This window comes from Rousettus aegyptiacus, unplaced genomic scaffold, assembly GCF_014176215.1.
Source record: "Rousettus aegyptiacus isolate mRouAeg1 unplaced genomic scaffold, mRouAeg1.p scaffold_m13_p_16, whole genome shotgun sequence".
NCBI lineage: Eukaryota > Metazoa > Chordata > Mammalia > Chiroptera > Pteropodidae > Rousettus > Rousettus aegyptiacus.
Genome location: NW_023416291.1, coordinates 17,247,435 through 17,260,781, shown reverse-complemented (window position 1 = coordinate 17,260,781; position 13,347 = coordinate 17,247,435). Strand labels below are relative to the sequence as shown.

The following is a 13,347-nucleotide window of genomic DNA, read 5'->3' as shown; positions in this document are numbered from 1 at the left end:
GTTCTTGTACATTAAAGAAATACAGTTGACAGCAATATTATCACCTCCTTCCCATGTTCCCGAGAAAATTTTCTTAGATCTAGAAAACAGAAAGTTAGTGCTGACATGCTTAAGTGACAGTGTCCTCTGGGTCTGCCACTGTCCGTCTGTCCTGTGTTTTCTTTGGCTTACACGTAAGATTTTCAGTTGCCATCAGTTTTCCTTCAAACCTGCATTTTCCACTGAGGAATTCCAAGACAATTCCAGTTAAAATACAAATCTCACCCTCCCATTAAATGGTAACTTAACTAAAATGTACGCCTTAGATCTTAATGATTTTAACTCACGATTTTAAAAAAAGTTGCCAATAGATATAATTAGACATTATTTCAAAAATAACATTGTAGTTATTTTTGTGGAATATAGAGCATCTTGGGAAAGGGCGAAACCATGAGTGAGAGTAAAGTTATTGGTAACTTTTAAGACTATAACATCTATTTCTAATTTTTGTGGCAAGGCTTATCTCTAACAAAAAAGTAAATAGTTCAGATTGGCTTAAACTATGTGTTTGTTTTCTTAAAATTTTCCCCAAATTTGTGTATTTTTTAAGGGAAAAAATTGCTCTTATAACACATTCTTTCTTGTTTGGGAGATATCAAGTAAACTTTGTGATTAAGGTAGGTTTCCTCCCCAAAGTTGTTTTTAAACCGGATCAAATGGAGCCACGCCCCCCTGGCTCCCCTCATCCCTGTGTGTTTTCCTAGGTCTTTTGAGGTCTCCCCTGTCACCAAGCAGGTAGGCCCCTTCCAGGGTCAGGCAGCGTGGAGCATCTCCGGCGTGATGCACAGTCTGCTGTGATGCCACTCGACTTAAATCTCACTCGCCGAAAGCCGTGAGGGACACTGTGGGGACACAGCCGTGCATCGTGTACTCCAGCGACACGTTGCAGTAGTTACATGTCGAGGCCAGACGTGAAGTGACTGCAGGCTCCGGGGGGAGTGGGTCCGGAGGCACAGACTAGGCCCCTGTCTTCATAGTTGAGGCTCCTCACCTGTTTTTGGTCGTGGATCTCTGTGCATTCAGAAAACCTACTTTCCTTCCTCCCCTCCTCAGCTCCCCACCCCTGCCCCAGCAAAACATAGGCATGGACATATATTTGGCATGAAATTTCAGAGAACCCATTGACCCATTGTAAAAACCACTGAAGTTAATTTTTTTTGGCCTTTTCAAGGACAGTAGGTTTCTGTTGGATTTCCTCCGACCTACCAGATCTCCCTCCACAGGACTTGTTCCGAGGATAGCCAAGTGTCTGGGGTTAGGATGACAAATTATTCTTTTCCTCAGAGTTCTACAGCTGGTGGTAGTGACCTACTCTCCAGGCAAATTTCCCCTTTTTGGATTACACAGTATCATTTATCAATAATACTATAAAACCAATCCAAATCAAGGAAATCAGAATGCTAACAGAATCCTGCTCCAGTCCCATTTATGAAAAGGCTTTCTGTGTCTTTGTCCTTAGTGACTGTAAAAGTAGAGGACTAATTTAGTCTTAAAATAGTAACCTTCATGCCAAATATGGAATTCAGTTTATCCTTGTGGCTCAGCAGAAATCAAGCTGATTATCGTTTCATTTATAATTACTAGGCCTGTTCATGGTTTGGGTTCCTTCTTGGCCAGCCAGTTTTCTCTCTGGTTTGCAACAAGATACAGGCTGACTTCTACCTGCGAAAGTGCTCTGAAACAGCTCCCATTGTTTGGGTATTTCTCCTCTGTCCTCCCTCCTGCCCCTCCCCTAATTTTCAAGCAGTATTTAGTAGAACTACATGTAAGAATCATTTTTTTCCTCTTTGTTCTTTGAGTGAATCATAGAGAAATATACTAAGATTTGTGTATCAGGAAAATATATGAGCTTAGTAAAGATAATGGACATGTAAGAGGGGGCTGCTTTGAGATATCGTGAATCCTACTTCAGACTCTTAATTATGACAAGGGGTCTCAGTGGCCCACAGAGGAGGAGGGGGTTGGGGGAGGCAGGAGAGAAGGCAGCTGCTTCTCTTTGAAATGTGAATCAAGCCTAAGTCTCTACTTTTATATTCACCCATCCATAAATCATCTAATCAAGGGGCTTATATTTGTATTTGGAAAGTATCTGAGGCATTTTAAAATCTAGATTTCTGGCTTATTTTACTGAGGTTCAACCATTGCTGCTTGATAATCACATAAGGATTAGAAGTTTAATAACATGTGGTCCTACAACTATAGCATATAGTTTGGATCTAGTCCCAAGATAGGATTTTTGGACACATTCCCAAGCTATAAATAAAAGATGTAGGCATTATGGGAATTTAAGAACAAGTTGTTGATTATTTAATCTGAGTAGAGGGAGGTAACCCTTATATGGCCTTGAAATAAGTTTTTTTATCTGTTTTTTCCCCAAAGGTGGGACCACTACTCCTCGGGCCATTTTGACAGGCCATGACGATGAGATCACTTGTGCCGCGGTCTGCGCCGAGTTGGGCCTGGTGTTAAGTGGTTCTAAAGGTAAGTCTGTGGTACTTTTATAAAATGTATGTACTGTGGGGTGCCTTCTAGTAGCAGATTACCAAAGATGAATTTGGTACCTTTTTCTCAAAAGCTGTGCTATTTGCTTTGGTAGCCATTAGCCACGTAAGGCTTTTAACTCATGAAATAAAATTAAAAATTCAGTTCCACAGTGGCACTAGGTGCATTTCAGGTGCTCGGTATTCACATGGGACGAGTGGCTACCATGGTAGACAGCACAGATCCGAACATTTCCATCACTGCGGAAGCGCCTTTTCCACAGCATTGCTCTAAAGAGCGCGAGCAGCAGGAACAAGGGGTATCGTTGTACATTTGTTCATTCTGGACTCTGGCGGCGCTGGCTTCCATCTCATACCTGAGTGGACACTCCTGACCCAGTCAGTCTGTTTTAACTTCCTAATCTCAGGACTAAGCAGGAGCCAGAACAGCACTGAGAATGGAGTGGAAAGATACATAAACTGGTCTCGCCTGGAGCTTTGTCTTCGTAGCATCATCATATATTTAAGTCAAAGACACTAAGTGAGCTTTCCAGGAACTCACACAGCAAATCAGGGACTGACCAGGAGTGGGGCTGTTTCCTTTCCATTGCTTATTCCATCACGACAGTCCGTCCCCCTCTCTGTCCCTGTGCTCTAAGCCGGGGTCTCACCATGGTGGTCTCATGTGTTTTAGGCTTACCTGGTGGGGAAGCCTAGAGTATTTCAGTAATGTTATCTGTGTCTTAAACTATATAATATTTAGTCTAGCTAACAAGATGTATTAAATATTCAAAGGATTGTGTTTAAAACTTTAGTTGGTCAAAACAATGAAATAGTAATACCTATAGCAAAAATTCTATACCAGCTGGAATTTTTGCCTTGTTAGAGCTAATAATTGCCTCTATCCTGAGCTATCCTGAGTTCTTAGATTATAATACATGCGACCCAAATTAGATATGTAAAATGAATTTACCATATTATGGGCCATCTTAGCTTTCCATGGTGGTGTGGGACCATAAAAATGACCATACAAGCTGAAACCATGCAAAATGATTTTAATAATCAATGGAAATTTTTTATTGGTCCATGGACTTTAAAAATTCTTTACATGTAACACAGATATATATGGACATGAAAAAATAGTAAAGCTCATTTACTTAGTACACTGTGATTTAAAACATTAGAAACATTGGGAATTAAAGTATTTTATTTCTTTGCGAGAACCTTACCGAGAGCACTCTGAACAGTGCTTGCTGCCTTCTCTGTGTGCAGCTCAAGTTTCCCGCACCTTGACCAGTTGTCATACTCCTTTGAATCAGCTGCCAACATCTTATCTTCTGGGCTTTATCCCCGAGGGTTCCTTTAATGTGCAGGTTTTGGCGGCATCACTTTTTCTGGGACGTCACCATTTTTGTTGCGACCACTTTCCTAACTCACGTCAGTAAGCTCAGCTCCGCGACGCCCCCTGGCTGCGCGCCGGCCCCCCCTCCGCGCCCTCAGTGCGGTCGCCTCTCGTGCCCTCGCTGCAGCTTCATCTTTGCTGGCCAGCTCCCTCTTGTCCATTCTTGTGAGATGTCACGTAGGTTTATCACTGGGGACAGGGAGGCAGCACAACTACTCAGTTTGCGTGAACTGAGTGACAGACACACAGCGGCCACTCACTGACCAACTTTGAAAGAAGCGACGTGGCTGGCCACCACTCACGCTGCACAGCTGTTTACGTGGCTGTGTGCTGAAGAGCCACGGGTGCGTGCCGTGCGCAGTTACTGTGCTAACTGAACCTGACGCGTGCTGGGACCGTGCGGAGCAAAGACGGCCTGTATGTATTTGAGAACGCGAAAGACGTGTAAGTTTACTGAGTGGTCAGGAAACAGCCGAGAGCCTCATTTTGAGAAGGGCATGCTTTTAGGAGTCCTGTGGGGGGCGGGTAGAGATTCCACGTAGCCCCGGGTGATTTAGCCTGGAGAGCAGTAAGGCACGTGGACTCCCTTTACTCCTTTTGTCGGACTCACACCTCTTAGAACCTGCTCATCACACCAGCAGTTCCCGTCTTCCTCAAGCATCTCAGCCTGAGGCGCTGGGGGAGGTGGGTGCTGCTGTTTGCTTTGGGGGAGCATCTAGGAAGTGGACTCAGTCTTCAAGAAGTGGTAAAAGGATCTCTGGACTCATCTGGGGAGGGGGTGGGGAGGTGGACTACAGACCTTCTTTCATTGTACAGTAGCAAGCAGCGAGAGGGAGGGACGCTTAGGCCTTCGAAAGCTGCCCTAACGAGGACCCCAGGACCGTCAGGACCCCAGTGAGAGAGGGTCACAGTGTGCCTGACACCAGCCCATGTATGACTGAAGCCCAGCCTTTCTGGGAGCTCTTCTAGGATTTGAAATTTGTGCTATTCCTTTTTGAATTCCTCTAGTTTTTAGTCACCTCTAGGCATGATGAATTTCATCAAGTAACTTTGTATCTTGAGAAGTGAACGTGAATGTATATGACAGCTTGCTCCTCTCCCAAGTGAAAGGTGAGACCCAGCAAGCATGCAGAGGAAATTTTGCAAATAACATAAGCAGCATAATTTTGAAGGCTTTCTACAACTGTAGTGTGGTATTATAATCCTGTTTCATCTGTGCTTGCGATTCAGATCACATGTCTGTTCTCATTACAAAAATGAATTGTGCCTTTTGTCTCCTCTGTTTTCTCAGAAGGACCATGTCTCATACATTCCATGAATGGAGACTTGTTAAGAACTTTGGAGGGTCCTGAAAACTGTCTGAAACCAAAACTCATTCAGGCTTCAAGAGAGGGTCATTGTGTCATATTCTATGAAAACGGCGGCTTCTGCACATTCAGCGTGAATGGAAAACTCCAGGCCACTGTGGAGACAGATGATAACATAAGGGTGAGTACGTTACAGACTTTCTAGCATTTGAGATTTTTACCTCTAAGTGTGGCAAGTGAGGAGGGAGAGGGTTTGATAAAGAAACTTCTGATGTGTTGCTGAGTCTCTTCAGGCCAAAAAAAAAAAAAAAAATAGGTAGCGCTTGGACGAGGCTTGTAGACCTCACCGACCATGACATGTCCCAGCTGTGCTGACTGCATTGCTCAGCTGGAATGTGCCATTCACGAGGTCACCCAGTGAAGCCCAGGTGAGCCTTTAGCAGAGTAGTTTTGCTTTTAAGGTCTTGTGAAGCCACTCTGAATGGCTTTTAAAGAAAGATGCACATTGTTTTCTGAGTATCAAATCTAAAATAATGCAATAGAGTACACCAAAAACTGTCTCCTTATAAAGTCTGTTTCCTCTTTAGAGGTTGACAGTGGGAGTGGTAGGGATTATGACTATTTTGGATTAGCTTCAGACTTCACTTTTGTGTGACTAACAAGACCCAAACTTGGCAAGTTTAGAAAGGCGGGCTTCATGTTATGATGCAAATTGGGCATTTTCCCTTTGGCATACAAGGAACGGTAATGCTAATGGGTCTTGCGGAGTCGTGCTTCAGAGCTTTTCAAGACTGGGCTCCATAAGCATTGGAGGGTAGAGACAGGAGTGAGGGCTGCTCCTTGGAGAGGCTGTGTTCGCTAGGTGCAGCTTAAGGTAAAAGGGAAGCTGTGGTGTTCCTGTCATTTTCCAGAACAGAGCTGGGCGTGCATGTGCATCGTGTCAGTGAGGGGGGCCCAGCACTATCATGGGAGTGGGAAGAGGCCTCTGCTTGCCACGGGGTGGCTTTAAGCTGGCTTAGGCGTTTTATCTATTGCTATTCGTGACCCCAGCCAGCTTAGATGACAAATTCTCCCAAATCTAGTCTGAAGTAAATCCTGGGGCCAGGCAGTATTAAGGAACAAAAACCCTAAATCGAGATTACCTTCGAGTCCAGGGTACTCACTGCTTCTCTATCCTAGGATCGGTTTAACTGAGTAAGTGGCTCCCTTCTCTTCACGCGTTTCCGTGAGTTCTCCCCATTGCACTGTGACGGCCTCCACCGCAAAGGCAGACCCCCTCTGCTTTCGCCTCCCCCTCCCTCCCCGTAATACTTCATTTAAACCAAGTGCACAGCAGAGGCTTTTCCTCCTTTATTTACAATAATAATGTTGATAATCTGTCACTGAGTTGTGCTTATGTTGTCAGCCACGCTAATAAATCTGTAAAATAATTCGAAATCCCTTGCTGGCTAAATCAATTTCTGTGGCCCGTCAGTACCAAAGGCTCAGGGAAGTTCCTCGAGGCAGTAGTGGAAGGCTTTCTGCGGACTGTTCATGCACGCTCGTTTTCCCCGCTCTGTAGTATTTCCCACTGGACTTTAGGCCTAAACAATCCACTGCTTTTTTCCAGCACATAATCATACCAACTGGTAAGTACCTGAGTGGTTAGTGAGCTTGCGAGGAGGGGAAAAGGGAGAGGAGAAAGTAGGAGAGACAGAGATGAGAGGATTATGGTGAGGAAGGAGACAGGTGAAAGGTGCAATGAGAGAGGAAAAGTGAGAAGAGAAAGGAGAGTGGCAGGCAGAGGAGGGGACCCAGACAGCGAAGCAGCCTGACGGAGAACCTCTCACGTACCTGCGGAGTGATGAGTCCTTCCCCGGCGCTGTGGCCTGCTGGTGCCTGAGCTCCTCGCAGAACCAGGGCAGCACTCGGGATTTCAGAGGTGGAGAGTAACGTGCCTCTGGGGTTCTCTCAAACTCCAGTCTCAGCCCAGCCTGCGTGTTGAGGAGGCACATGACAATCATGCCAGTTTGGGTGGAAGGTAGGATGCTGTCTAGGAAACGGGGCCCCGGCTCTTACCTTCAGGGGAATTTGACGAGTCCTTTACGAGAAACGCTGAGAAAATATTTTTTCCCCTTGGTGGCCATCTGTCTTATAAAAATGTTTTTGGATGATGATAAATGTATAGTCTTAAAAGTTCCATGTTTTATGTAATTCCAAACAGAACTAGGATTAGAGATTCTTTACTAGAACAGGAAGTTAAAGATTAATGGTTTTAATATAGCACTTATCCAGTAAAAACCTCAAGTATAAAACTCAAGTGAACCACAATCATGAGGTTAATGGATTTTTATCAGCTGAATTTTATAAGTGTAGCAAATAATTATTGGTCCTAGTCTTCATTACCGTTCCCAGATTCTGCCCCCCCGTGGTGGCCATTTGTGAAATGCATGGAGGAATAGGGTATTGGTTTTTACCTATATTGAAAAATCTTAGTGCTTGTATTTGGTTAAGATTTAGAAAATACTTACATGTAACTACCTTCCACACATGGGTTTTTACTTAGATGTATTTTTGTGTTCTTAAAATTAAGCTATATTTAAGAGTCCCCTAAAAGTTGGCATGCATGTGAATGTGAATTGAAAGGGTATGAGACTATTAAAGAATAGTGAAAGCCTTAAGGCAACTGTACCAAAACTTGGTGGAAGGTGGAAACAGCATAAATTTTTCAGAAGTTAAGTTCGTTCTCTCTGGCTTGCTAGCACAGTCTGTTCCCACGCTCACTGTGTCCAGGTGGACATAAGATTACTGGTGTTTGCTGTAACTTTAGAACTTTCAGTGCCACCTAGCTAAAGAAAGGAAATGTGTTAAGTTAGGAAAAGAAGGTTTGGAGGGAAGGGAGCAGGAAGGGGTAATAGGATTAGCTCTTGGGGTGGGGGAGGTGTCACTTTTATATCAGTTGGCATACTTTTGCCATAAAGAGACAAACAGTAAATGTTTTAGGCTTTGCAGGCTCTGTTCTGTTGCATTTCCTTGTAAAAGTAGCCATAAACAAATGGGTGTGGCTGCACTCCAATAACCCGTGTCTGTGGGCACCGAAATTTGGAATTCATATCATTTTCACATGCAATGAAATCTTTAGATTTTTTTTTAACCATTAAAAATGTAGAAAGCTACATAAAAATAGGCAATGGACTACATTTGGCCTGTTCTACATGGCTGAAGAGCAAATTCCCTGTCCACACTTCCTGTTCAGCACTGGCAAGCCTGAAGCCAGTCCCGGGGCAAGAAGAAAACGCTCACCTGGGGTTTACTTACCCTAGAAGTTGGGATTCTCTACCAAGCTGTCTTCCCATCTGCTCTAAAAGTCCCACAAGTCTGGTGAAGATGCTACTGCTGTTGGTCTCTCATGGAGCTACAGCCCCAAATGCAGCAGTGTGTTTTGGGGGATATGAGGTCAGCTAACACCGTCTGCCTGGCCTCAGTACAAAAAGGGCTTAGCCCATGCCCTGCACAACGGAACTGGTGCCAGGAGCCGCCTCGTTTTAGAGTGCCGGTCCCAGTCCACAACACACATCCTGTAAACAGCATTCATAAAACTGTAAGTCTGCCACCTCATCCTTAAAAAGAATTTAAGAAAAAAGAAAAAGAGTGTGTTCTGGTCAAGATGGCGGAGCAAGTAAATGCTGTGCTTGGCTTCTCTCGCGACCACATCAAACTTGCAACTACAGAACAACCACTGAGAATTGCCCAAAGCCTAACCACATTGAAGTTCTACAACTGGGGACATACGAAAGAAGCCAGTTGAGACTTGGGAGGGACAGCTCAGCTGCAGCGCTCCCCCTTTCCCAAGGAGTGAGGGGTCCCAGCCTCACAACAGGCTCAACAGCCCAGGGCTCCGGTGCCGGGAAGAGAAGTCCCTGTGACTTCTGGCTGTGGAAACCAGGAGAGATTGTGGCTGAGTGAGACAGAGGGCAGCTGAAGTCCGGACGTCTCCTGAAAGGGCCTGTGCGTGGACTCACTCACTCTGCGCTCTAGCTCTGGGACCGCAGCCCGAAAGGCACCAGGGACATGTGGCGCTTCAGGGCAAGGGCTAGAGGGGCAGCTTTCTCCCAGACTGCAGTGCTGACCGAAGCCACTGTTCTTTTGTTGAGCCCTCCTCTGTCCCAGGGTGCAGACTCCAGCGGATGCCATGTCTGAGTCTCCAACCTAGCTAACACCATTCACTCTGCCCTGGTGATTCCCTGAGGCCTCACCCAATTTGTGGGCCTTCCCAAGCCAGTGGCTCTTCCATACAAAAGGCCTTTCTTGGCTCATGACGCAGACATTTCTAAAAAATCTCTTAAGGGATTGCAAACCACAGACAAGCAGCATCTGGCTCCAGTATGCTCTCTACCTCTTGCTAAATAGCCCCAAATCCAGCACGAGCAGCGGCACTAGCAGCAGCCAGCCTCGGTTCGCAGCTTAGCCTCTCCCAGGCACCTCTAAGCCCAGCACAAGTGGCAACTACCTGCAGATCACTTTGTAGTGGCTCCAAGCAGGGCATGGGCAGCAGCTAAACTTGGCCTGCCACAGAGCCCATCCAAAGAGGCCCAGCTTCAGACCACACAAGAGCACCACCTAACCACCTTCACAAAGGAGACACCCACAGGGAAGACTGGGCAGGCACCAGAGCCATCTCAAATGAATCACGCTCTGTCGGGTCAGCCCCTGCAGAACAGATTCTCCACTGTAGTCACAACCAGTCCCCACGACCAATCAGTCTGACATGCAATCAGCAACCAAGGTTCAACTATAACAGGCAAGCCCACACCAAGGACATACCTGGAGCACCTGGCTCAGGTGACGGAGACTGCACCACTGAGCCCCACAGGACGCTTATTACATAAGGCCACTCTGCTAAAACTAGGAGACCCGGCAGCTTTACCTAATACATAGAAACAAACACAGGGAGGCAGCCAAAATGGGGAGACAAGCATGTCCCAAATGAAAGAACAAAGCTCAGAAAAGAACAAAATGGAGACAAGCAATCTACCAGATGCATAGTTTAAAACACTGGTTATAAGGATGCTCAATCTCAGTGCAAATGTCAACAAAGAGATAGGAAACAAAAATGAGGACAGAAAACCACCAGTCAGAAATGAAGAATACAGTAACTGAAATTAAAAAAAAAAAATACATTAGAAGGAATCGACAGTAGATTAGATAAAGCAGAGGATCAACTCAGTGATTTGGAAGATAAGGAAGTATAGAACACCCAATCAAAACCACAATGAGAAAAAATGCCCCCCCCCAAAAAAAAATAGTTTAAGACACCTCTGGGATAACATCGAGCGTAACAACATTTGGATCATAGGGATACCAGGAGGAAAGCAAGGAATTGGAAACCTTGATGATGGAAAATGTCCTTAACTTGGCGAAGGAAATAGACATACAAGTCCAGGAAGTGCTAAGTGTTCCTAACAAGAAGAACCCAAAGAGTCCCACACCAAGACACATCATAATTAAAATGCCAAAGGTTAAAGACAAAAAGAAAAATCTTGAAAAGCAGTTACCTACAAGGGAGCTCAGCAGAAACTTTGCAGGACAGTAGGAACTGGCATGAAATGTTCAAAGTGATGAAAGGCAGGGACCTACAACCAAGATTACTCTACCCAGCAAAGCTATTATTTAGAATCAAAGGACAGATACAGAACTTCTCAGACAAGAAAAGCTTAAGGCGTTCATCACCACCAACCAGTATTACAAGAAATGTTTAAGAAAAAAAAATTTTTTTAAATATGAAGAACAAAATGGCAATAACTACATATCCATCAACAATACTTGTAAATGGATTAAGTGCTGTAATCAAAACACAACGGCAGTTGAACGAGTAAGAAAATAAAATCCTTACAACACATGCCACCTACAAGAGACTCACTTCAAATCAAAAGACATGCGACAGACTAACAGAGATGGAAAAACAGTATTTCACGAAAATGGAAACAAAAAAGCTGGAGTAGCAATGCTTATACCAGACAAAATGGACTTTACAGGCTATAACAAGAGACAAAGGAGGACCCTGTAATCCTACTTCTGGGTATTTATCCAAAGAAACCCAAACCATTACTTCGAAGGGACAGGTGCACCCATGTGTTCATTGCAGCATCCTTTACAATAGCCAAGATAGATATGGAGGCAGCCTGGGTGTCCATCAGTGGATGAATGGATGGAGAAAAGGTGGCACACATATACAGCGGAATACTACTTAGCCATGAAAAAGAATGGAATCTTGGCATCTGCAACAACATGAGTGGAACTAGAGGGTGCTGTGCTGAGTGGAGTGCGTCAGACAGACCTAGACAGATGTAGAAGCTAGAGGACAAGATAAACAAGCAAAATAGAGACAGCCTCAGAGATACAGAACATTCAGATGGTTGCTGTGTTGGGAGGAGTGGGGGTATGGGTAAAGGGGAGGGGATTAAGAGGTACAAATTGGTATTTACAAAATAGTCATAGAGATGTAGGGTATAGCATGAGGAATAAAATCAGTAGTATTGTAATATGTATGGTATCAAGTGGGTACTGGATTTACCCAGGTGATTGTTTCATATAAATATCAAATCACTATTGTACACCTGAAACTAATAATATTGTATGTCAACTATAATTGAAAAAAAATATTTGAAGAAACAAAAAACTCAAGCATGGCCTAACTGTCCATTTGATTTTGAGAAATGGCAAAAGTCTTCCACGACTCCTGGTTGCCTGACAACCCCTCAGGAGCACATACGCACTGCCCCTCCCTTCTCCCTGTGCCATCATGTCCGGGGGCCGGGGCCCAGTTCCCCTAGAGCCACACCTCTGCTGAATGTTGCTTTGTCTCACAGGCCATCCAGCTGAGCCGCGACGGGCAGTACCTGCTCACAGGAGGAGACAGTGGTGTGGTCATGCTCCGGCAGGTGTCGGACCTCAAGCAGCTCTTTGCCTATCCGGGCTGCGACGCTGGAGTCCGGGCCCTGGCCCTGTCCTACGACCAGAGGTAACACGGCATCATGGTCTGCTGGCGGTGGCAGTACAGACCGCAGAGGGAATGCATTTAAATGGGCTGAGTTGTGGCAGCCACCTATGCAGTGAAAAAAGCCAATCAATATCGGGGTTTCCGAGATGCTTCTAAAAGCTGTGATTTTCTCTCTGATGGCATTGCCACTGTGGACAAAGGTGAAGTCTCCAGGACTGGACAAGACTTAAGCCACAAAAGCTCCAGTTACACATCGCTGTTTCTTACGGTGCCTTAAACTCTGTATCTAGAGTGTTATTTCCTCTTAATATCCAGTCACTTATTTTAGTTCCTATTTTTTTTGTGTGTGTGGTAACAAAATTTACCTTTTAAGCCACTTTTTGGTATACAAGTCAGTAGCATTAAGTAAATTCACATTGCAGTCATCACCACTGCGATCAGGGAATAGACCCGTCCACTGGCTTCGTTGTTTCCTGGATGAACTGACCTTTCTGACCTTCACACTGACACTCAGTGTCTCTCTCACCGCAGCTGTTGCCGTAAAGCCCGTGCTGTCTGTGTTAGCGCAGCCGCCCGCCTCTTTTCGTTGCTCTTTGCAGGGAATATCTTTTCCCACCCTTCGCTCTCAACCCGTTTATGTCTTTAGATCTAAAGTCTCTTGTCAGCATATATTTGATCATGTTTTTTAGCCATTCTACCAGTTTCTACCTTTTGTTCAGAGTGTTTAATCTCTTCGCATTTAAAGTAATTACAGATAAGGAAAGACTTTTGCCATTTTCCTGTGTGTTTTCTAAGTCTTAGAGCTTTTGTGTGTCCTTCATTTCCGCCTCTTTTTGTGTTGAGTTGATTATGTGTAGTGACACATTTCAGTTCCTACATTTGTAAGAGGTAAGAAAGATACTGAACATGACTTCTAAGGACTGGTCTTAACCAAACCGTACAGAGGAAGATCTAAGATAACAGGCTGAGCCCGACAGCTCTGAGGGAAGCTCGTCTCCCCGTCCCCTCCCCGCACCACCGTCTCGGGGACGGAACAAGCGGCAGCAGCTCCCGCCTTTAGTGACCGCTTCAGAAACTGCTGTTATGAGAACTAGGCCTCGCTCTCCCTAGAGCATGACGGACATGGACTGTTCTGCCGAG

General features: G+C 45.0%; 1 protein-coding gene and 1 long non-coding RNA gene across 10 annotated transcripts in view; one reads left to right on the top strand and one right to left on the bottom strand.

Annotated features, from left to right (window-relative positions):
• The window catches only part of LRBA (LPS responsive beige-like anchor protein), a 541,206-nt gene that overhangs the window by 526,097 nt on the left and 1,762 nt on the right, over positions 1 to 13,347 (top strand). For all 9 annotated transcript variants that reach the window (XM_036234292.1, XM_036234286.1, XM_036234291.1 and 6 more), the window contains 3 exons: positions 2,419 to 2,520; positions 5,213 to 5,409; positions 12,077 to 12,228. In XM_036234292.1, coding sequence (XP_036090185.1) covers positions 2,419 to 2,520; positions 5,213 to 5,409; positions 12,077 to 12,228 — 451 coding nt within the window. The remainder of the gene's footprint in view (positions 1 to 2,418; positions 2,521 to 5,212; positions 5,410 to 12,076; positions 12,229 to 13,347) is intronic.
• Positions 7,089 to 12,187, bottom strand: LOC118612493. The gene is made up of 4 exons (XR_004955033.1): positions 12,107 to 12,187; positions 7,900 to 8,052; positions 7,287 to 7,354; positions 7,089 to 7,201 (listed from the first exon to the last, which is right to left on the bottom strand). It is a non-coding gene; the product is annotated as an uncharacterized LOC118612493 (long non-coding RNA).